This window comes from Cinclus cinclus, chromosome 5 (assembly GCF_963662255.1).
Source record: "Cinclus cinclus chromosome 5, bCinCin1.1, whole genome shotgun sequence".
Classification (NCBI taxonomy): domain Eukaryota; kingdom Metazoa; phylum Chordata; class Aves; order Passeriformes; family Cinclidae; genus Cinclus; species Cinclus cinclus.
This window is the reverse complement of record NC_085050.1, coordinates 52563430-52588407: the sequence shown is the minus strand read 5'-3', so window position 1 is coordinate 52588407 and position 24978 is coordinate 52563430. Positions and strand designations below refer to the sequence as shown.

The window sequence follows — 24978 nt, the reverse complement described above, 5'->3', positions numbered from 1 at the left end:
AAATACAGTGTGAAAAAATTGTTTCCAGTCTTATTGTCTCTTACTTTCTGGGTAGAGGAAGCCTCTTGTTGGGGAAGGAATGCTGTTGATTGGGGTAAGAGGAACCATTTTACTCACCTTCACAATATGAAGCAATAACTTAAGTTAGCACTCACTTGTCCTGGGCTCCCTCTCTGTTCTCGAGACCTCCAGCTGGATGCACCACAGGCTGGAGGTGCCTGCCCGAACCCTCTGCCCAGAGGAGAGGTAGGACCCAGGCACTCCTCAGTGTCAATACTGCCCTCAACATCCACTCACAGTCTGCACCCTCTCTGTTGTAGACACTCTGATACCTTCACTACTGCTTCAGGAACAAACTGAAGGCAAGCTTTTGCATTTGTTATTGCTACTTACTCTTTGTGTCACACAGAACAGAAATAAGAGCAGAAATAAGAGCAGAGCTACTTACTCCCATAGCAAAAGACAGTCTCCTCCTGTGGTGACCTGACACCCTGAATATAAAAGGTGGACAATGAAATAGCTGCCATCACTATTTTACGTGGGAAGAATTGAGATATCAACAGATGACACCTCAGCCCCACTCTGCCAGGCTTGCTGATCAATTTACAACCCAAAATCAGAATAAAAGGGTTCTAGATAATGTAATTTATATCTGTAAGATCTTTGATACCAGCAATCCCACTACAAGGCTTACCCCTTCTCAGTTTTTTTTTTAATTGAAGAACCAGCCTGTAAAGACAAATTGTGGACCTCCCACAGCTTTTACACTTACACAGAGCCCCTGAAACCCACATTGCTCCTTCAGAAGTGATATGTGTCTTCGTGGATACCCCCTGACATGGCAGCAGATGCTTCTGAAGCTATCTGACCCCAACAGCTGGACATAATGGGGATTCCAGGAGAGGTTTAGTCCAGCAGCTGAGTAATGGAAGGCCATGGCTTCCTTACTTGGATTCCATAGCTACGGAAACAACAAAAGTAACAAACTTCTAAAAATAAGATGAAATTAATTGCTCGAGCCTGTATTTGAAAGGAAAAAAACAGAGTTACAAACAAAGCAAATGTTTGAAGTGTTTATCAGATCAGTGGGGGTTAATCAAGATGTAAAATACATATTTAATAATGGTAATAATGGTATTACATGTACCCTTAAGTAATCAGCAGTGGTAGCAATTAAACAATAATTCATACATGAAGTCTAGAGAAGCAGAAAAATGCTGTCTTTTCTAATTGGAAGCCAAAGAAGGAACAGTGCAATGATAATCCAGCTAAGTGCAAAAAGCAGCTCACTTGCAATAGAGACTTGGAAACTTTCCTCTTCAGGTTCCCAGGAGTGCTAATTTTTTTAAGATTATTTTTCATCTGCTCTTAAAAAATAAATATTCATATATATAAGGATACAGTTTGGGTTTGGCAGGCAGGTTACATGTTCTCAATAACGACAACCCCAGGGGTCAGCAATTCTAAAATAGATGCTTTTCTTTTTTTGTTGTTGTTTTTTAGGTTTTTTTAGTGTTATGTTCTATGTTTGGATAGCTTGTTTAGATCTGACATCAGGGAATTATCTGCTTCTCATTTCATTTTGTTCCTACTCCTTTTGACAATAGAGTTTCACTTTTACCATCTTGGTCTCGTCATTCCTACCAGTCATATTTTAATGACTGTGTAGAAACTTACAAGATTTCCTCCAACAATCCTTGAAAATCCCAGACATATTCCACCTTTCCGTTTATTTAAGGTATTGTAAGAAATTCTCATACTTTAATTTCAGTGGATTCGTGTGAGGCACTTTGTGGCTGGACAAACACTGGTTGCAAGATGGAGCCTCTTAGGGGAAGGTTAAAGTTCACATGTCTCCATTTATTTACTTTTGACCTCTTTTTTGTAGAGGTTTCAGCTTAAATTTTCCATCTATTGTGAGAAACCAGCAGTGCTGTGAAGATCTTGTAACACAACTCCACTGAAATCAAGGTCCAGGAGCTCTCCTTCAGGAAAAGTAGAGTTCCCAAATTTTCCGGTTCACAACCCCAGTTTACAGTTTCGGATTTCTCTGATTTTAACAAAGGGATCCAAGGCCTTTCTCTCTGCTCTGCACACCCACTATTATTTTGTGTCTGTTTTTTGTCACCCTTTATCTCCTGGTAACCCACTTGCTCTTGTTCAGATAAGCTGGTGTGGTTGCACTCTTCCCAGTTTACTCCTTCCTCTTCCCCATCCTTCCTTTCAACATCTGTTCTCATTGCAATCTCAAGTCTTTTGGGGCTGCCACGTGTGTCTCTGCATGGGAATCACTGCCTAGACATTAGCAGTGAAGCCACCAATTATATCTATTGTGGATGCAGTGCTAAGGCACAAATTCCAACAAATCTGGAAAGAGAGGGAGGGAGAAAGTCACAAACGCCAGAGCAGTGTTTTATCAGTGAACCTGTGCTTCCAGCAAAGTGGGAAGGGCATATAGTGGTGTCTTGGAATGATAAGCAAATTCACAGCAGATGTCTTCATATTGTTCTGCTTGTAGATAAATAATGAGGTGGGAATCAGTTTTCCTTTAAGTATCTCAGGCACATGATTAAAAGGAAATACCATTTTAATGTGCCCCTTACATACTGAAAACTGAGAAGCAAAAGTGTTCTTTTAAAATGCAAAAGTAATAATTTAGTTTTCAAGTGTATTTTGTGATTTTTTCGGTGTTTGACTCATGCTTTCTAAACACTTGGACTTAACAACAGAACCTTTCTCAATCTCCGTGAAGATAGATGGAGCACCCTAAAGCAGCAAAAGACTTTTCCTAGTAATAGTTCAAGCAGTAATGCTATCCACTAATAAACTCATTTTATCTTTGCTTGTGTTGTGATATTTGGCAATGAAAATAACATAGTGAGCAGAAAAAAGTTATTCACCCCACCAATTGGTCTCTCTGAACACATTATAACATACAAAGATACATTTCTTTGGATCCTCAAACCCATACACCAGTCAAAGTAAGTTCACTGAAACTGGGGAGTTCTTTCTTAAATTATACTTGGGTATAAAAAATAAGCAATGCCAACTTCCCTTTGTCCTAAGAGGAAAGAATAAAGAGAGATCAGGTCAGAAAGAAACTTTCAATACTGGGACAAATTAAGGGAGACTCTGAGAGTTTTTGATCTGCTCTCTGGTGAAATCCTTTCTGTTGCTGTTCACATGTTGAAGCAAGTAATGCCTCTGTTTTCACTTGTTCTGTACAACAACCAAGGTAACTTTGCAAATATATAACCAAGCAGGATTGCAGGCTTACTTGCAGTGTGTCTTTTACTGAAAAATACATTTTATTTATCATAACATTCAAGGAAAAAAAAACAACAAAACAAACCCCAACATAATACAAATGCCAACTCATTCAGTTTCAAACTCTGGTACTTGGCAGTCTCAGACAGTCTGTTCTCATGTGGCTGTGAAGCACTGAACTGTGCAATTCCCAGAGCGACTCCGCCGTCCTTCAATCCCAGGCCCACAGCACCCTGCAGTAGGATCAGTCTGGGTTTCAGCTACACACTTGCCACAGTGTTGTCTCCATTGAGAGCAGCTCAAAGAGTCAATTTCTCTCCAGTTATACATCTCCTGTTTCTTAATTCTTCCTCCACAGGCAGCAATCATCAACACAATGCGTTCATGGGATTTTCCCCCTTGCCTTACAGTCCACCCCTCTCATCAGACATACCACCCACATCCTCTTAACAATCATTATCCTTACTTCACATTTACACTTTTAAATATCTTTACACCGGTAACTAACTCACCCCTTTAAAAATGAAAGGAAAAAGAAAGGGGCGGGGGGGGAGAATAAGGAGAAATTAAAAAAAAAAAAGAAATAGGTGAAAAAAAAGCACAAGCATTTTTGAAGTATGTGTTCTCAGATAGACACAAGTCAATGGCAATATATAATCATAAGGAATGACACTTTGGCCATCAACACTAAAGAATAAAGGTAGCATTGAATACAGACAAGGGGGAAAAGCACCCCACACAACCCATAAATACATTTCATTCAATACAAATACAAATCATTCACCAATTGATTCACCAAGGGCTAAATTTGATACTGAGTGAAACCATCCCTGTTGCAAAAGACCAGAACAACCTTCTGGTTGGAGCATCACTCCAGTCCCGCTCAAACTTTTAATTGGATCCTGACCTAAAATGCATGGACAGTTGACTGGTGTGCCCTCAAACCCTGACAGCAGGACTGAGAGGGAACTTGAGTGTTGCACAGGATTTTGCCCTGCTTTGCACATGGGGTGAATTTCAGCTGTAACATACTATGACTGCACCATGAAACATATAATACTAGCAGCTTGTGAGCCCTGACATGGAGGGCTTGAGTCTAATCCAAGATATGTGGTTACACATCACCCCATCCACTGGAGAAATTCACCACTGGGTGTACATGGAGGAGCACCATATTACCAGAGTTTTTTTCTGGTGACCTTTTGTGGCATTATGTGTTGGGTCTGGCTTGACTCAAGCCCAGAGCCTGGGTTCTGTAAAGTGAAGAACCTGGTGCTCAGGTCCGCAAGGCACTCAGCACTCTGGGATGACTTCAGCAAAGCTTTGCATAGATGGGTGAAGGTAAAAATCCTTCCACTGAAGTCCCCAGGAATATACTTAGATATCTGAAGTTGGAGATGCATGTGAAGGCTTTGCTGTGTTTGTGAAGTGAAGCACCTTGCAAAACTGACCCCTTGATGCAAACAAGAAGTCTTTTTAGTAATAGACAAAATCAAGTAAACACTGTTTGATGTTAGGATTGACACATTCCACTGAAGTAATCTCCCCTGAGAAAATAAATAGCTGTTGGTATTCCCTCATTTCATTGCTTTCATCTCCATAGGCAGTGAAAAAAAAACTCTGCAAAATTTTCCTCCAACAAATACATGTTGAAATCCTGGGCACTTGTTTTCCATGCATTTTTTTTTTTTCAAGTACACCGGGTGAAACTGTAAACCTGAGGTTGTGTGTGCAAACCTATATCTCGTAAACTGTAATGTGAAACTCTGCTCCGAGCACCGATATAGGAAAAGGTAGGACAGGAACATTTTTGAACAGGGATGCTAGTATTATACTGAATGTCCTGCACACATGTGTGTCGCAGGGAACCATCTACTCTGGTACCTGCACTGTCCTGCAGTCCCAAGTACTGTTCTGTTTAACACCAATACTCTAATCACAACACCTATGGACTTATCAGTCATGAGAAAGGTGGAGAAACATTCATCTCCTTTATGAGGCAGTCAGCCTGAATCCCAGTGTTAAAGCTTGTCATGCAGACTGTACAGCTGAAGAGCACAGGATTAGCCTTACATGATATATGCTCTAGCTGGGCACACCAAGCTCTTTAAAAAGGGCTAGAATATTCACTGGATTTCCACAATGATGAAAATGAGCGAGAAGATACATGAGAAATCACTTGCTGTCTGCACACTTGTAGTGCATTTCATCCTGAGGGCAATTACAATTTGTGCCTGTAAACAAATAAATTGCATTGAAATACAATCTCACACATATGGTTAAAGACAGTTCTACCTGAGTTTTCTGTACCTCGTGAGTTACTCAGGAAATTGAAAACCCAGGGCTTGTTTTAAAAATGAGAAACACTAAAACTTCCCTAGCCGCAGGAAACCTTGAGAACAGATGGAGGAAAATCCTGCCTGTGGGCAAATGCTTAAATAAAGACTTCTGGGGTTTGCATTTAGACTTTAAAATTCTAATCTGTTACCTCAAGAAAGCTTTATGTTTTGTAATTTAGATTTGCTCTTACATTTACTTGCTTCCCAAAATGCTTCACTTAACCAAAATTTTGGGCAGGGAGCAGACTATTGAATTTTAGTTTTACTGTCCTAATAACAATTCTCTTTTGCTGAGACAAACTAGTTGCTAATAACAAAACAATCAGTTTAAGTAGTGTTGGACATATAAATCACTGCACTGTCAGTAATCTTATTGTATATTTTCTTGTTCGAAAGGTAAATATTTTCTTAGCAAGTTGTAATTGTAACCCTCAGATAAACCTGTCAAACAGCTAAAGAAACAACTACCTAGTACTGAGGCTGTAACATTTAAAAATTCCTCTCACAGGGCAGTGACTAGGATTATATTTCCAACAACATCACAATTTACGGAAGAATAGACTGCAGTCTTAAAGAAAAACAAATGCTATTCACTCCTTTAGAGCCAGGATTTTTAAATATTACATTCAATTTCTGGTTTCCCAGTATTTAAACACTGTCATAATTAAGACAATTTGTGATATTCAACACAGTACAGAGGAGCAAACAAAAAATGAAAGCAATCAAATGTGTTTTCTGACATTTACACAGTTTGTTTTGAACCATGCCAAAAAATAAACACTAAAGATAAATTTAACACTACAGCTCTCTGCATTTGCAATTCCAAGTGGGGAAGTAGAAAGTACAAAAAACCATCTGATTGCAATTTGTGACTACAACCTATATAGAAGACCCTCATTTACTGCAATAGGAGAGAGCTGAGGGCTTTATTTTATTTTTTAAGAGCTGCAGGGTTCATCACAACACGTTCCAGGGACCTGAATGAAGCTGTGTGGTAATCCATACTGAAACACTGCTGTGTTTGCACCCTGTGTTTTACAAACAGCATCACTACCATTAGTTACCAGCACAGAGGCAATGCCTAAAGCCTGCAGATCAGCTTCAGAATAAAATGAACTTTGCACAAAATAATGCAATAATTTAGTATTGGTTGCTCACATAATTAAATATGGGCATACTCCAAAACAGGGGGGCATTTAGGAGAAAACAAGAAACTTACATGCTTGGTTTGTATGATGAAGCAAAAAAATTGAGAAAACTGTAGAAGCAGTTTTTAGGATTAATATTGAAGAGGTACCAAGTCTATTTCAAATTAAAGAAACATAATTGTTCTTCCTTATCCTGTGAAAAAACAAACAAACAAAACCAGGAAAGCATAATTAATATAGATTTTTAGAGAGCTGCCACAGCAATCTGAACAATCTTTACTCCTCTAGAGAAGTGCATCAATGTCGTCACACCACTCTTGCTCCTCATTTCCTAAGTTACTGCCAACAATCAGACAAGGGCACCCAACTTCTTAAACTGAGTCAATTGTCAGGCAGCCCTGGTTTTTCCAGCAGAACCCATCCTTGCTCAAGGAGTGGAGCATGCGGTGCCATACAATCCCACAGCTCCCAGCAGGCTGGTCCTGGGGATCTCCATGGCAATAGGTGGAAAGAGGACAGTGTGACCTATGCGGGATTTAAAGTGATCCATCCACTCAGTTAAAGACCTGTGTTTCCTTATCAACACAGCATCCAACATGGAATACATCAGGAAAAGGGAAACAACCCATACCCACATGCTCTAAGATTTGTGGAGTTAACACTTAAATACCGGGTCAGGAAATCATCCTGGGCAGGAAGAGTCATTAAGGCCACCATGAACTTTTACTGGTACCAAGGCTCAGCAGTATTGAAATGTTTCCTAAGTAGCCACAGTTTTGAACATAAGGTCATGCTTATTTCCATTTGTGGACTGATTTACTAGATCAAATGTTAGAGCCTGTTTGGTTCTAGGAATATTCCAGTATTTCCCACTAAAACTGGATAAATTTTATACTAAATTCTCAGCAAAGGCATCAGCATAAGTAAATCCTGTGTACTGCATATTACACTGTAAGTTGAATTCTTGACTTAGTGATGTAGAACATACGTCCTGCTGAACAGAGAACAACTAGAAGTTTTAAAATACCAATTTATGAGCCTTTAAAAAGAATTTTTATATACTATCCACAACAAAAGTAATTTTTAAAGGCAAGCATAGTTTATATGATAGCAGTTAGGAAGAAAACACAACTAATAAGTATATATTCATATGTATTCCTGTACCTATAAGATGTTTAAGCTCATGGTTTAAACAGAACAATGAAAAATACCCTTCTAATATTGGCAGTACAGTTTACTACAGTTGCTTTCTACTTTGCTACCAGTTCTTTTCTTATTTACCTAACACAAGGCAGCCACTCCAGAGGGTAAAATGTAGGAATAGATACAAAAGTTAAAAACACATTTTCACTCACTCGTGCTGGGAATGAGCTCCTGTCAGGCAGTTCACTCTCTACAGGTTGGTTCTGTCTAGGCTTGGATGCAAGTTTATTTGAACTGAAAATTAGCATCAAGGAAGAAGTGCAGCAGGCAAGGCCGATGTTGCTAAAGCTCCCCATTTACTGTGAGTGAAGAAGAGGAGGGAGAGAAGCAACCTTATGATACCACTCATAAATATGCACATATTTTTCACTATTTTCTGCATATAAAAAACTTAAGAATAGTTCAGAAATGGCAGCTTGGATTTTGTCAGAACATAGATTGAAGGGATCATTTTTATCCCAATGATTGTGCAGAAAAGAGAACCAGGTACAAAGGGAAGTGCTGGAAGAGCAGCGGATGTGCAGAGGATTTGGTGCCAATCCACCAGAGGCATCACACCACTACCAAAACTTTAAGTCACACTAACCTCCCATAAGTGACAGAGACGAAGATGGAGCAGTCCTTAACACAGTGATACAGTTTGTGAATGAAGATGTGAAAGAAATAAAGCAAAGAAGGGAAGTAGATAATATGTGCAGTGCAGAAAGGAATTCGGGAGTGGAGAAAAAGAGCACTCCTCCAGCTCATTTTTCCTAGTTAAAAAAAAGGACCCGAGAGGACAGCACTTTATTCAACTCTCACACTCAGAGGATGAAATCTGGCGGGTTTAAAATCCATTTCAGGATCTTCAAGCATTGCTGCAATCAAAAAACCCTGGTGTGGTGTGAAAGCAACTAACTGGAATTTAAAAAGCTACCAACAGTTCACCCTGAGATTCACATGAAATTATACTACTGCTCTTCTTAGGGGAAAAAACACCATGCTGAACAAACAAATGCTTTTCATTAGGAATGGAATGACAAAAGATAGAGGAAAATAATGGAAAACAAAAGACAAAGTAGATAATAAAAGAGAGAAGAAGAAAAAAATTATCCATGGGGACATGTAAGTTATGTAGGTGAATGAAAATAACAGGAAGAATAAGGCTACAGATGTGATTCCTCTCTGGCATATGCCTAATTTTCCACTGGGACATAAGATACAGGAATAACCAAAGTCTAATGACAAGTTAAACAAATCCTGCAAAGTGCAATTAAAATAATTTATTTTATGAACTGTCAGAATAGGTCAAGGGGAAAAAGTGCATCCATTGTCCCGCAGCAGGACACCTCCCTCAGCAGGTCTGAGACAGCCCAGAGGGGCACCCCTGTCTGTATTAGACAACAAGCGCCTTGGCATGATCAAAGATGGAAAGGATGGTAAAATTAAACTGAAGTCTGCACACTGCTGAATGACCTTCTGTACTGAGTATGCATGTTTTTGCATCACCACTCTTTTGGGGCAGCTTTCACACAGTTTTGCAGTGGTAGAGCTCTGACACAGCACAACAAAGCGGAGTTTCTGTTTTAACTTCACCAGTGAGAAAGAGTAATTTGGTGAGAGCATCACCTGCCTCACCGGGCACTGAAGGCAAGCTAAAGACATGATTACAGGATAACCCCCTGGGAACTGAGGGGCAGGGCACATCCAGAAATATGATGTTTTTCACTTTTAAAGAGTGACACAAGAAAAGCTGGAGGTTTTTGTTTAAATAGCTACTGAATACATCTACTGTATAGCCCATCGTCAAGTCCCTAATTTGAAATCTAACAAATTCCTTCTGCTAGCAGACTCAATTCAGCCTCCAGAAATGGAAAATAATGAACTACTTTTTGCTGTTTAATTTAGGTTCTCTGACTTTACTGGCAAGATGAAATCAAGTAGCACAGCGGAGCTCAAGTTAAACTGGCATGTTGCCTATTCTGAGTGACCCATAAGGGCCAATGAAAACAACTTCATCCACAGCCAGGATAAAAGAATGGGACTTTCGAGATAAAATAATTATAAGCAGAGAAATAAGTGGATAAATCACATCTATAAGGTTTCATTTGACAAATAATCTACTATGTAGTAGATGATGCAAACTAAAAAAAATATATTAAAGCAAAATAAATAACCCAAGTGCTGGAAGATAAAATTTACTGTCAAGCATGCAACTGGACAAAGCTGAGCACAAACTGGTGACAAACCCAAACTTCTGACTGTTGCCACTCTTCCACTCTTTGTCTTTTCATATACACCAAAAAAACCCAGCTCTGTGAGTTCTTGGTAAGCCACAGAAGATTTGTCAGCTCTGCCTAATATCGCACGTGATAAAGATGAGCCACACATTGTAATGCAAGAGGCAGAAGGAACATTGACACCAGTCCTGAAGGCACTTCTGTAATATTTCAGGTCTTTTAAAATGGAATGTCACTGTTCCTTGGTTACTTTGCACAGGACATACTGCACCATGCCAGTTCCAGTGCATGCTGTATGCTGAGTCCCGTTCCCTCCTGCTTGATCCAGGACAGGTGCTCAGTGCCCCTGCATGCACATCCCTGAATTTGGAGGCTGGCCCTCAGTTATAGCCCAGGTAGCTGGACACTGTCAGGACTCTGGCACTCCAAGCTCAGAGCTGCTGTGTAAAACTGTGCCTTGCAGCAGTGCCCTGGGGAGCCCTCCTGCAGCACGGGCAGCTGCGGGCACCTCTGCCCCTGCCAGCAGCCTCACAGTTCCAGGAGAGAACATCTGGGACTGCTCCATGCATCCTGCTCCCTCACCACAATAAGAAGGATCCAAGATGAGGGTTTGCTTCCATCAGACCCCTCTCCCACTCTTCTTGAGGTTGGGGAGAAACAGGTTCAGGGGAAAGAGAGGAGTTCTCACCTCCCCTTGGAAGGAAGAGGTGAGAGGTGAGACAAGAGAAGAATGTGATGCCAAGGTGAAGGGGCTCTTTCATGGCTTGCAAGATGGATAATGGATCCAGAGATGCCCAACCACACTGCCATCCTCGGGAGCAATGGGAGGTGCCCCAGCCACGGGGCTGCACAAACACAGGCTGCGTGACGAGCAGCTATGGTGTGCTTCTCTGAAACTGCCAAAAAAAGAAACTCCAAGGAATACTGAACTGCACCAAGGGGTGTGCCTAACCTTTCTATATTTTACGCCCTGGTGAGGGCCCCTCTATGGACCCTCTTTCCCCTCAGGATAAGATGTGGCACTGCTGTCATTTGGCCACTAACCCAGTCTGCCCTGACCCATCACCGGTGACTGCCGTGCCCGACGGCAGCACGCACTCACCCGCGCTCATCACCGGTGCTCCACCACAAAGCGCATGGTGGTGCCGTCGAAGGAGGGCGGCGCGACGATCCGAGGGCCGGTGGCCGGCGCTGTGATGCTGATGACCGGCTTCGCCTCGGCTGCCCCGTGCCGCGGCGGCGGCGGGCCCTTGCTGGTAGCCACGTAGTAGGGACTCTCGGCAAAAGCCGCCTCTGGCGCGGCGGGGCTGCCGGGCTCTGCCGGGGCACTGGCATCGCTGCCCGGGTGGGACAGCGGGCGCTGCAGGGCGCCGGCGGGCAGCACGGTGGCGGCAGGCAGGAGCCCGGGGTAGAGCATGTACGTGGCGCCATAGGCGCCGGCATTGAGGGCAAGGGGAGAGAGAGGCAGAGGGACGGGAGCGACGGCCGGCTGCTGTGGCACCGGCACCTCCACGTACTGCCCGGTCTCGGGATCGAAGAGGCGGCGCTTGAGGGGCTGCTGCACCGGCGTATCCACCAGGTAGTACTGCCCGGTGCTCACGTCCAGCAGCACCTTGCGCTGCGTCTGCGGGAAGGGCTCGGCCGCCGTGGCCGCGGCGGGCACGGAGGGCGAGAAGCAGAGCAGCGGCGGCGGGGCGGCGCCCGGCAGGGCGGCGAAGGGCAGCGGCGGGCGGTACACGGCGGCAGGCGGGCCCTCGGCGGGCGGCGGGGCGGCGGCGGGGGGCTCCTCGGCGGGCGGGGGTCCGGGCGGCTGCCTGGGGTTGCCGGGGGGCTTGGCCGTGTCGAAGGGCTGCAGGCTGCACAGCGCCGCCGCCGCCGCCGCCGCCGACACCGGGCTGGGGCGGACGCCGCCGCCCGCCGCCGTGGTCCCCGGGGACGGCGGGGAGCCGGGCTCGGTGGCCGCCTTCAGCGGCAGGGACAGATAGTTCCCGCAGTCGGGGCCGCGCTCCGCATCGCCTCCGCCGCCCGCGGGCAGCCGAGGGGAGCGCGGCGGTGCCGGGCCCCGCAGGCCACCCTCGGAGGGAGGCTTGGCCGGAGCGGGGGCTGCGGCTCCGCCCGCCCCGCGGAGCGTGAGGAGGGCGCGGGGGCCGGCGGGGGGCTCGGCGCGGGGCGCGGGAGGGCCGCGCTGCCGCTGCCGGGCCAGGCTCTCGAAGGCGGCCGCCTTGGCCGAGACCTTGTCGGCGGCGCTGTTGGAGGGGCGGCGGGGCAGCCGCTCTCCGCTCGGCCCCTTGCCCGACGGCTCCTCCACCTTGTCCACCGGCGGCGGCGGCGGCGGGGGCTGAGCGGCAGCGGCGGCGGGTCGGGACCCGGCGCCCCGCTCTTGGCTGGCAATAAGGGAGAGGACGTGGCTGTCGGTGATGGGCAGAGGGTCGCTCTTGCGCTTCCACTCGCGCTTGTTGAAGCTGTAGAGCTCCTCCATGCTCCGCACGGCAGCCGTCAGCTTCTCCAGCGCGTTCTGCACCGGCGCTGCCTTGCTCTCCTCCCGCGGGTCCTCCTCCGGTCCCCGGCCCCTCTCGGCGGGCGGCGGCGGGGGTTGGTGCCGCCAGGGAGCGGAGGATTTGGAGACGATCTTGAGCACAGCCGGCTGGCGAGCATCGCTCTTGTTCGGGGCGATGGTGGCTACTGGAAGCCTTCCCGAGGTGCGGTGAACCAGGACGGTGCCCTCCGGGGGGCAGGCAGGCACTTTGCCCGCCGCCTTGGCCCCCGCCTCGGTGGGCTTGGTGCCGGTGTGGCCGACTGCCTGGCAGGTGATGACCACGGGGGAGAGCGACCGGGGGACACCGGCGATGACCAGCTGCTGCCGGGGCTTCTGCTCCGGGCCGCCTTGCTCGGAGGCGCCGCTGCCCTTGTCGCTGCTGTTATCTCCCGAGTCAGCGCTGTAGGAGCTTTTGATGAGCTTCCGCACGTCCCGCACCTGATGGAGGATCCCCTGGGCTCTGTACTTGCTGTCCCTCACGTCGCGCACCAGGAACTGTGGCACTTTGTCGGAGCCGTCGCCGGCCTTCAGAGGCTTGAGCGGATGTCCCCTGCCCTCCTCCGGCGGTCGGCCTGCGATCTGCGGCGTCAGCAGCTGGGCGATGCTGAAAGCGGCGTCTCGCGGCTGCTGCAGGCTGCCCAGGCTGATCTTGATCTCGGGGGCTTTGGGCTTGGCGGCGGGGGGCGAGGCGGCGGCGGTGGCGGCGGGCGAGGAAACGGCGGCGGCCGCAGCGGAGCACTTGGTCGCTCTCTTGCCGGGTTCCTTCTCCCGAGGGGTGTGCTGGATGGCGGGGACGAACAGGCGGGACATCTTGGTGGACTTGCCGGCAGAGATCTCACCCAGGTCGGCTCGCCAGTCGTGCTTGGGAGAGAGTTTCAGCTTACCGACGGGCGCCCTCTCTTCCTTCCTTTCCGCCTCCCGCTCCTTCCAGGACCTGAAGGCGCTGTTCTGGCTGCGGAGGAAGGTGGCCTTGATGGCCTCCGAGGCGCTGCGCTTCACCTCGCACAGCTCCTCCGACAGCGCCCGGTCCAGGCTGCGGTTCCCCTCGCGGGGCGTCGACGCCTTGGAGGCCGGAGACCGGCCCCCGCCGCCCTCGCCCGCATCCTCCGCCGGCGCCGCGGTGCAGTCCGAGCCGCCTTCCGAGTGCCGGGAGTTCTGCCGCTGCACGCCGCCCTCCCGCTGCCGCTCCCGGCCGGCGCTGCCGCCGATGGGATCCAGCTCTCGGCCGGCGCCCGGCCCGGTGTAGGAGGTGTCGCTGATCTCGCCCCGCTCCATCTTGAACTCGTGCTCCAGCTGCATCTTCTTGGAGATGACGTTTTTGAGGAGGCTGGAGGCGAACCTGGACTTCTTGCTGGACCCCTTCCCGCCGCCCTCCGCCGTCGGCGGCTCCCCGGCCTCGGCGGCATCGCCGAGGTCCAGCAGGGTCACCACCCGGGAGCCCGCCCGCAGCCGCCGCGGCGTTTCGACGTGGGCGATCTCCCCGTCGAGCTTGCTGACCACGAACTCAAGGGCTTTGGTCTGAGATCGGCCGGAGCGCAGCAGGCTGGGCTCGGGTCTCTGCCCCAGACTGCCGCACTTGAGGTCCAGGTAGGTGGACCAGCGATTGATGCCCAGGGCATTGTCGGACAGGGAGGCGGAGGAGGCGCGGGAGCCGGGGCGCAGGGTGTCGAAATAGGGGTACGCCAGGCTGCGGAAAGCCCTGGCCGTAAGGTTTCGCACTTCTTTGTCGGCATCGTCCAGCTCGCTGACGGCGCTGGAGGCGCCGCTGGAGTGCTCCCCTGCCCTGGCGGCCCCGCACCGCGTCTGCAGCCGCGCGGGCACCGCGATGAACTTTTTCGCGTGGTCGCGGACCGCATCTTGTTTTAAACTCGCACTGCGGTCTGGAGCCGTGGCGACACGGAGACTCATGTCGCCTTCATGCTTGGCAGCGTAAACAGTGTTTTGCTTTCCGTGCACGTTGCTAGACTCATTTATAGCCCGGGAAGCGGCTTTGATTGATAGGAGAAGCTGGGCGGCCGGGCTCCCGCCGGGGCGGCCGGGCTGCTTGGACCGGCTTTCCCCCGAGCTGGCGCGCTTGTCCCCGCCGGGGGTGTCGTGTTCGGAGGTAAGGCTGACGATCTCGGTGCTGCTGGTGTTGTCGATGCTGTCCGTCTGGTTGTTGGGGTCGCTGGTGGTCGTGCTAAGGTAGCAGCTATTCTCCTCCTCCTCCGTCAGCGTGTCTCCCGGGGTCTCGTCGCTCCCGAAGGAGGCGTAGTCAACGAAGGAGTAGATCACGTTGTTATCCTCGAAGTCCCAGCGGGCGGCCAGCCCCGCGTCGAAGTCCATGTCGTGGTCCACCTCGCTGAGCTGGATCTCCTGAGTGCTGATATAGTGCGCCTCGTCGCGGCCGCCGCCGGGAGGGGTGCCCGGGGTGGCGCCGGGGGGAGTCGCCTTGCGCCCCGCGACCTCATCCTCCACTTCGCTTTCGTAGCCGAAAGAGGACGAGGAAGTTTTGCCCTCCGTCGACACCGGGTCGCTCATTGCGGGAAAGTCGTCCGCCTTGGTCAAGGGCGAGGGGCAGGAGGAGGAGGAGGACTCCGGGCAGCCTCCCGCCTCCGGCGTCCCGCCGCTCCCCGCCGCTTCCACGGAGCCGGGGCCGGTTTCAGCGCCGCATTCCGCCGCCGCGGAAGAAGGAGGGCGATCCCGCCCGTGGTCCAAGGATGCTGGCCCGGCTTCCTCCCCCGGGGGTCCACCGCTCGCCGAGTCACCATCCCCGGTCCCACAGGCTCCGCTGTCCGGTGCGGGACCGGCCGCTCCCTCCGCGCCGCCGGCCGGGGCCAGCTCGGGCTTCTTGCGGCTCTCCTCCGGCCCCCGTGGCGAGCCGCGGATCTCCACGTACGCCGCCGCCTCCTCCTCCTGAATGGGCGCCTCCGGACCGGGGTTCGGGCTCGGGCGTGTGCTGGGGTCCCGTTCCGCCGCCGCGCCCTCCGGGCCGGCTCGGGGGCTGGCGGGCCGCTGGCCGGGCGCGTCCATGCCGGGGCCGTCGGGGCGCGGCAGTGGCCCGCGGGGGCGGGCAGGCACGTGCCGGGAGAACGGGGGGGCAGCGGCCGCCCACGCCCTGCCCTCCCCTCCCCTCCTTGCCCTCCCTTCCCCTCCTCTCTCGTCCCCTCCTCCGCCCGGCGCGCCGGCTCCCGGCCCGGGAGGGCATCGCCGCCGGGGGGCGGAGGGGTCGGGCCGGGCTCAGCTCCCCCCGCAGCGCTCCGTGGCCCACGGCAGGCAGCGCGGCCGCCGCCGGGGAGCTGGCCCTGCAACATCCTGGGACTGGCCCAGGTCCTCCTACAGGTTTTCCGGGATGGTCTTCGTTCGGGCGGCCCCAGGCGCGGACTATACATAGGGCCGGCGTCGCTTAGGCCGGCTGAAGGAAATCCTATTTTAAACATCTGTGTTTGCCGGAATAAAGGCGCCCGGACACCCCTTGGAAGGGTAGAGCTGCACTTGCCACTGCCCAGCTCTCCGGGGAGCCGGCGGCACCGGCTGCAGGAGACAGCTCCCAGGGCACCGGCTGGGTGCACAGCGTGCCAGCAGCGAGTGCGCCCTCGTTCGCAGCAGCGGCTAAACAGCTACTTTCTCCCCTAAATTATTCCCCCTTGCACCCTGTGTCCCCATTTACAGGAGTTGCGGTGGCATAGGGACCCCCTATGGATGGCAAGCTGGCCCTGCACCTTTACAGCAGTCCAGAGAGCCACCGGTCTCCAAGAAATCTTTCCAAGAAATGTCGCTTTAGACACAACCAGCACCTGAGACCTATTAATAGGCATTTCTATGGCATGCCTGACCTTTGGTGGCTGAGAGTTTCACTGAGCGGTCCCCAAGATGACAAACCAAAAATCAGTCCAGCACCATGGAAGTTTCGAAAAGGCAAGCTGTTAAACACTGGGGAGGAGAAACAAAGAAAAGAGCAATGTTGAGGAGCAGCCCTCAGGTATACAATGCAGACAACGTCCTAAATTCACTGCTTTAAAAACAACATCCAAATTTTACAGTACGTGAACATTGAGGTAAGCAAGCTGGCACTGGGCTGGTAACACCGAACTGAGGTGGGGGAGAGTTGTGGAAATCCCTAAAGCAATTACCAGGATCCAGGACCTTACAGCTGCATGCAATGGCATGGTGTGCAACTCTGCCAGGGATGCCACAGGAGCAGAGGAGCCAAGATGCAAAGCTGACGCCATCCCAGAGGTCTTCCCAGCACTATCCACTTGACTGGAAACAAGGGTTTCCCAGTGCTCCCATCTCCTCATCCCACCCTGTAGCCAGGCTGCTCTGCTGCCATCCTCCCCATGGGGTTGCACTCTTCATGCTGCCTCCTTTACTGAATCCAAACAGGGTCTTGTGAGGCTCCCTGCAGCAAGGGCAGGTTCATAGCCTGTTTCAAATAAGGGTCTCTGCTGCCTGGAGGAAAACAAGTGAGGTGGCTCCAGTTTTTAGTACTTTACATGGTTGTTTTTTAGGCTGTAGATTATCAGGATGGAAAATATTACTGGAGCACCATGTGATATTTTAATGGAAAGACACATACTCCTGACCTGGAGGGTTTGGAGCAAGTCAGGTCATGTGCAGTGAGACTCTCCCCAGGTAGCAGGGATAACTGATTTCCATCCTTACTGAGTCCGTCCTGCCTCCAGTGTGCTGCTAATGAGAAGATGGACACCAGCTTTTATGAGTACTAGGCTCCCTCAACCTTAATCTTAGCCCAGGTTTATGTAGCTTCAACTCCCCTGGTACACACTGTGACTGCAGTTCTCCACAGAGCTGTGGTAAATGGCATCCTCATCCCTAAACAACTTCACTGGGTGTTGTGTCCCATCCACATGTATTACAGGCTTGCCTCTCTGACTCAAGCAGCTGCAATAAAATCATGACATAACTAGAGAAAGACAATATTTTAGCACATTATTAAGACACAGTTTTAATTGGTGCTGGGCTGAGAGTAGATCTTCAAATACAGTCCTTTCCAAATGCCTGGGATGCCGAGGAATGTGTTTTAAACTCTGATCATTCATTGTGCTTGGGTGACCGCTGGCAGCTGTAGCAGCCTGGCCTTCTGCTCTGCCTTTGCCTTCTACCAGATGCCTCCTCTCAAGCAAGGTCTCCACCCCAAGTTCTCAATGGCCCCACACTCCGATCTCCCCAACCAGGGTCTTGGGTGTCAGCCTCTCACACTTTACTCCCCCCTCTACTGTTTGGTTTTCCTGCATTAAGAGTGCACAATGACTCAGATCTTTGCTCCCCAAACCTGCACAATTAAAAGTGGTGGTGTTTTTTTTGAGTAACAGTTGTTCATGTATTCCTGCCAAGATGGCCAGACAAGATCCCCACCAAAATGAGCATTGAAACTTGACTCTTTATTTATCTACTTTCACAGTCTAGTGGCTAGCTATGGTCTTGAGATGCTTTTTTCTGCTCTTTTCCTTTGGTGATGTCTTGAACTTCACCAACTAAATCTTCCAAATCCAGGCAATGACTCCCACAACTGAGGCAGAAACCACAATGGAGCACTCACACATATATGTTTATAACATAGTTATGTCTCCAGCACAGGGAATTTATGCCCCTGGTGACAAAAATACATATATAAAATCCACACCTGTTCTTCTCCACTTTCAGTCATGGCTAGCCCTGGGGGTCTGCATGCCTTAGGCCGTCAGATCAGGGTATTTCCCGTGGCACTAAGACATTGTTACAGGGTACAGAGCCACACAAATCTGAATGTCATTTGTAAAAAGTGAGTCTTTGACACCCAGTTTAAGTGCTCTAATCACTGTATGGTGTTAGAAGAGCAGGGGGAAATGAGAAGGATTTCCTCCTCCTTTTTTTTTGTACCAGAAATTTCTGTTCTGATGCAGTGCCAACTCCTTAGAGATGCTTTTGCTGCGAGTCTGGCCCCGAGCAAAGCGTAAAATTCCATGGGGTTTAGGCTTAATGCCTTCTCCCCAGCCTTTCCTCTTAGTTACCATAGTGTCAGCTTTTGTTAAAGCCTGTTTTGGAGGTGTCTAATAGCCTCCATGCATTGCATCCACAGCATGGGTGCACAGCTTGAACCTGAAGCTGACTCCCCAGGACTGTGGCACTGCCTCACAAGGGATCAGACTGCTTCAACAGCTTTGCAAAGGTGTAGATGATTTTGTACTTAAGTTATTTTCTGTGTCTATTACAGTTGCCAGAAAAACTCTGCAGCAAACAGAGTGATAGACCTGTTTGTTCACAGTCAAAAGTACACAGGAAAACTGCAGGTCCATCACATCTTCTTGCAAACAGCAATTTCTTGCTCTGTGCTGGCATGGCATCCCCACTGATTAATGATCAGAACAATGTGGTTTGGCTAATAATGTGGGATATAAGTAACTAACATGTCATCCTTGTGATTCCAGCAATACTCAGCTGAGGCATGCATTAGCATCAGTCTCTTGTGGCTTCCACCTTTAAATCTCTCTCGCTCACTAAAAGTACCAAAGTCCAATATTTCTGCACCCAAATCTATAATGAAATGTTATTGGGTCTGTCCTCACAATCACAGAAAACCTGTATGTTTAATGCCTTTTGTAAATAGCTGGTACTCTACTTTTAAATGCTTTCTGGTAAAAGTAACAACATATACTCTTTAACCACATTCTGTCCTTTGCTCATAGAGGTTAGGTCAGACAGGTAAAGGTGATGTGGGAAATGCAGATAGGCTGAATTAGCTCTGCACCTCAAAAAACATTACTCATGGAAGTAACAGGGAAGTGGGATTTAAAAGGTATTTGAGAAGAGGCAGTTAAAAGCAGAATCAAGACATGAAGAATGAGGTTAGGGAGACTGTAACTATACAGTTACATAGGAGACCATACAGAAGAAAGTATAGGGTTTTTTTTCCCCTTTAACTGAGACAGACAGGAAAGTGAACAAGCAGTGGAGGAGTATTTAGCTGAGCTTTCTCTGGCTAGGGAAAGGTAAAATGTTAATTTGTTAATATTACCTTAGGAAATGTTAATACCACTTTACATATATTAGTTCTTACAGTGTTAAGTCATCACAAATGAGTCATAAAAATCAGACTCATGCAGAAGAAAAATCAAAGTATTATTTTTATGGAGAAGACAAACACTGTTCCAGTAAATAAGATAGTCTGCAGAAGAGGTTATTCTTCTTGCATGGAAAACGATGTCTTTCACAAAAAAAATAAAAGGAAACAGATTCAATAGAATCCTGTGCACACAGCAAAGACGCTCATTTTAGGTTCAGAGAGAGAGATGAAGAATGATAGATTCATAAGGACAAGCTTTAATTTTTGGCTGATTATTCTCTTGGGTAGTATTTCAATACTGATGGATTAAATTTTTCTCTTAGTTGTTTTCTTGTAACATTGCACATTGTCAAAGGGACCTCTGTGGTAATCTTTGAACTCAAAGCAAAAAAATACATTGCTAGAATTCAGATGTATTTCTGTGTGTGTGTGTGTGTATGTATGTTAAGGAGAAGGGAAAACTGAAAACAGCACCCTGATTTTCCCTGAGGACTAGTGACCAAGAAGGAGGGAATAAACACCTCTTTGGCATAGAGGAGGTGGATTTGTGGCTTAGCAACAAACAATGAAACCCAGCACACATTTTATACATCTCCAAGTGCTGTCAGATATACTGAAAGGAAATAAAATACCTACACACGTGTGTTGGTATGGAAGCTTTCTAGCAAAACCAAGTGGAAATAAAATGAGATTTTTGTAGCTTGCACTAAAATGGTGTTTCTCATGTCATTTAGCAAGGGTCTGACTGAAAAAAGCAAAAACTAAGTGAAAATAAACACCTGGATGGCTCAAACCTTTCTCTCACAGAGACTATGCTACTCAAGAGGATCTTTCTTTCCTTTTCCATCCCGAGCCTGTTGAAGAGATTGAGGGGCTCTTCTTAACACTCAACCTGCAAATGTAAACCAAATGTGTACTCCTTCCTGGCAGACCTCTCTCCCTTTCGGTGAGAGTCAGACCATTCAAAACAAACTCCAGAGCTGGGTGGATTTCAAGACCCTAACCTGAATGCTTGAGCTTGCAGGATTCAAAATCCTTGGCGTGGCCCTCGGAATGGGAGGCCACTTTTCCTCCTAGGATGAGCTAGGATCAAGTTCTGGCCACTGCCTTACGCTCTGCAGTGCATTCCCGTGTAACTGAGCCCCTGTGAGCAGCAGTGGCTGAAGTGCTGGTGGAACAACCCCCTCCCTCCTCGCTTCGCTCTCCAGCCCTTGCTATAAGCAGCTCCTGCTGGATGCCTTACAAGGGCTGCAGAAGATATACATGCTTTTAAAACAGACCCTCCCCCTTGCTACCCATCCTTCTCTTCCAGACCCCAAAATCTCATGCCAAAGCAAACAGGCAGGAACATAATCCCAGAACGAGTTCAGATTTCGGCCCTACTTTCCAGTTGTGCTGCAAATACAGTCTAAATATGTGTTCACTTATTTATATGGGGCATCTGCTACTCAGAAAAAATAAATCAAATACTTGCTGAATTTTGTGCATGTCAGATTAAACTGTGTCTACAATGTCAGTGATACAAGAGAATATTCTGGTGGCTGTTGCATGTAGACAGCACATGCAAACTGCGGGAATTTATTGAATAAGACTAATTATAAACACTTATAAGACTAATTATAAACACTTTATTTCTTTCACAAACATCCTGGCAGGTGCCTGTCCAGCCTGCACTGACAAACTTCTGCTTGTAGAGGCTTTGTGGCTTCCACAGGCCAATTCCCTCGCACATGATTGTCCATATACTGTCAGAAAGATGGTCCTCAGGTCTATCTGGCTTCTCCTTGCTGGAAATCCATTGTTTCTGCCACAGATGGAGGAAGAAGATGATTCCCACTCTATGCTAGTTTTGGGTTTTTTTTCATAACTAAGGGTGTCTAGTGTGCTTCCTTCAGTCTCCAGCTTTTACTAGGCCTAGATTCACTTTACCTGTTGGACATACCAGCTGCATCTTCCATCGCTACTCTTCAGATGCCCTTTTGCCCATCTTTAGGTGCAGTGAGAAGTGTTGCCTACAAGATATCAGGTGGAGCCTCCCCATCAGTGAGAAGAGGGAAGGAATAATTTTGCATCCTGCTCTTCCCTCCCTTTCATGTCCTTCAGCTTGAGCCCTATCCTGAGTGTGTTTTCCATTCTTCCGCCAGACACTAGTGAAAATACTGAACAAACATAATGGTGTTGAGCCCCATAAGTTCACGACTACACAAATGATGCAGTATTTGTAACTGGCCTTCAAGCACAATCCAAACAGTCTTTTCTCACCTCACAATTTCACTGGCACAGTGCTTCCCTACCTGGATAACAGAAGAGAATCATGCCCTGTGAAAGGCAAACACCGTTTCTGCTCTCTCTGCAAAGCCCGTTGCCCCATTTTAGAAGAACTCACCAAGAACAAATCCCATCAAACTCACATTGTTATTTATGCATTCTTTATGTTTCTCTCTCTTTTCCTACAGAGTGCAAATTTATGCCCACATTTCTCCAGGGACTGAAGTTACACTGACTGATTTCAACTTTGCTGCTCCTTTCCCCACGTCTCTCAGAGTCCCTCTTCCACAGGAGCAACTCTCCCAGCTGGCTGGGTCTGTTCAAATCTCCATTCATGGGCCTGCTTTGGAAATGAACTTTCCTCAGTGACCCTATTCTTTGTACAGTATTATTGGGTAACCCGAGAACTGCAGATGTAGCTGATTATTGGAACTGCAGAGATGATTGCCAAAAAACCCGAAACCTTGACCTTTCCTTGAGTTGTTATCAGCCAAGCTGGTGGGGGGAAAGAGAGATGATTTATGACCATTCATTAAAATTACACTAAACTGATTATAGAGGTAGATTTCAGCTGAAAAAGTTCAAGCTGAAAACCTGCCTGCATAGTTCAGGGTATTTGGACATGAGAAAATAATTGTCTCTTGAAGCAATGTGAATGCAAATGCATTATAATTTTATGATGTTTTCTGTTACATTTTAAAATATACCTTATACTCAACGTATTTTTCTTAATTTTCTCATGTTTTGTTAATTTCTTTTTTATTGTTATTATTACTAGGTATTGTTAAATCTAGTTTTATTATTTTAATATTTTAAAAAATCAGTTTTTAACTGGCCAGGGGCCAGCATATGAAAACAAAGTGGTATAAATTTTTTTCCATGCTTGCTTTAGAATTAAAAATGCAAGCAGTCAGTCTGGATTTTGTATGGGATAATGCCATTGATTTAAGCAATTGACTGCTTTGCAGAAGGGTTTTGAATTCTGGCAACAATTTGCTGACAAAGAAGAGCTCCTACAGCGTGCTCGAGCCATCAAGTGCAGATCTGCTCCGAGACCACAACATGAAATTGCCACGCTTTGGAGAGCAGCCAGTGTCGGATTGGGATACATTTGCTCCCAGCGTTCAATAAATAATGTCAGGAGGGCCCTGTGGAAAGCAATCCCTGCTGGTTATGCCCAGCTCCTGCCACGGGGACTATGTTTGGGCACGAGCTGGGCGCGGTGCACGCATCGCCCATCCCAAGGCATTTCTCACTGGGCTCCCAGCAAGAGCCAGCTAAAGTGCCTCCCTCCTTCTGCCTGGCAGGGACAAGGGCACCGAGCAGCCCCTGGAGCAAAGCTCCCTCGGGATGGAGGGGCTATATATAGGGGAGCTCAGTAAACACCATTATGATCCATGTGCCTGCCCGGAATTAAGGTCACATCCATACTTTTGTGTGTGTTTCTCCACCGGCTCACTTGGCTTACAAATTAAAGAATTGCAGGTGAGAAGCTGTAATGAGGAGTTAGAAATCCAGCCAGTTTCCATCTGACAAAACACCTTTTAGTCAGTACATGAAGCAACTGCAGAGTAAAGTAAGAATAAGATTTTTAAATCCTCATGTAAAATCCATTGTAAAGGTCAGGTTTATAAGGAGACCATCCCAAAACACTAATGACATGACGGTTTTATGAGGCTGGAAAATGATAGCTTGGCAGAAACTGAGTAATACTAGAGCAAGGGATTTATTTAAATTGGACTACTTTTTTTTTTTTTTTACATTTTGTCCTTGATCCTTCCAGATCTCACAGAGATGAAAAATGTGTAAGTAGCTCCCCACACTCAGCTGACAAGTGAGGTAAGAAAAAGTTAATTATGTGAGGCATTATTCTGTAATTTTACCCTTCAAAATATTTTTGGAGGGTAAAATTTGGTTTTACTTTTTTTTTCTGCAGAATATATTATTGCAAGTTATACAAATTTCAATACCTATACTTTGCAAAAAAACCCCATAAAACATCAACTCTTAATAGCTAGTTTCAGAAAAAGAAACAGTAAGAGTTTCTGCAGGAACTTTAACAAAGTTTTAACTTAGAGAAACTGCATTTCTCCGTAGAACAGGAGGACAACCTGTCCAGAAGAGCTTGTAGTCAAATGTACATATTTAACAGTGGTGCATGTGCACTCTAAGAATAAGCCTTTGTGCATCTAACCAGAGCAAAAGTACTTTTTCATTTCCAATATAAAAATCTCTCCCATCTTAATGCTGTTTCTCCAAAAAGCAGTATCAACACCAAGTCTGGATCTGTTGGGTTATTTTCTTTTACCTTGTGCCATGAGTTAATATACCCTCTAGAAGACTGCAAGCACCAGAACACATCCTTCATCAATTGAGCAGTTCTTGTCATGCTGAAGCTTAATGCAATTTTCCTTAAACTGCAGTTTCAAGACTGGCTTCAAAACATACAATATCTCTCAATCAAAACATAGCTATAGATATGCTATAGCATATTATCTATAGTTATATAAAACATACAATATCTATCTATATCTATGCTAGGTATTTGCTTATCCACTTCTGTGTTTCCCACAATTCCATTAATCAACAGTGAAAAATAGGAATATTTTAAAAAATAGGAAAAATAGGAATACTTTGAACACAAAAATGGTGTATTCTCTTTTCTTCAAGGAGGCTGAGGTTTTCTCTCCAGGTCTGCTACTTTCCTTTATCACAGCATTTTGAGAACACAGATGGTGTCTCAGCGCCCAGGGGTGTGGGGTTTAGTAGGGTGCTCTGCACAGAGCATGCAGGCCTGATCCTGTGAGGTGTTGAGAACTTCCCAGGAAGCAATGAGCTCTCTGAAATCCCTGTGACTTACATCCCCAGGCTGGGCAGACACTGACCACATCTCCCCTGACACCCTCCTGGGAATCCTCCTCTCTGCAGCATGCACCAATCTTGTCCTCATGTG

General features: G+C 47.7%; 1 protein-coding gene across 1 annotated transcript in view; it reads left to right on the top strand.

Moving 5' to 3' along the window:
- Window positions 1-14021: 14021 nt before the first annotated feature.
- DAPP1 (dual adaptor of phosphotyrosine and 3-phosphoinositides 1) overlaps window positions 14022-24978 on the top strand; it is a 53126-nt gene continuing 42169 nt past the window's right edge. Inside the window, 1 exon segment of the mRNA XM_062493822.1 lies at window positions 14022-14299. Within this exon segment, the coding sequence (XP_062349806.1) occupies window positions 14022-14299 (278 nt within the window).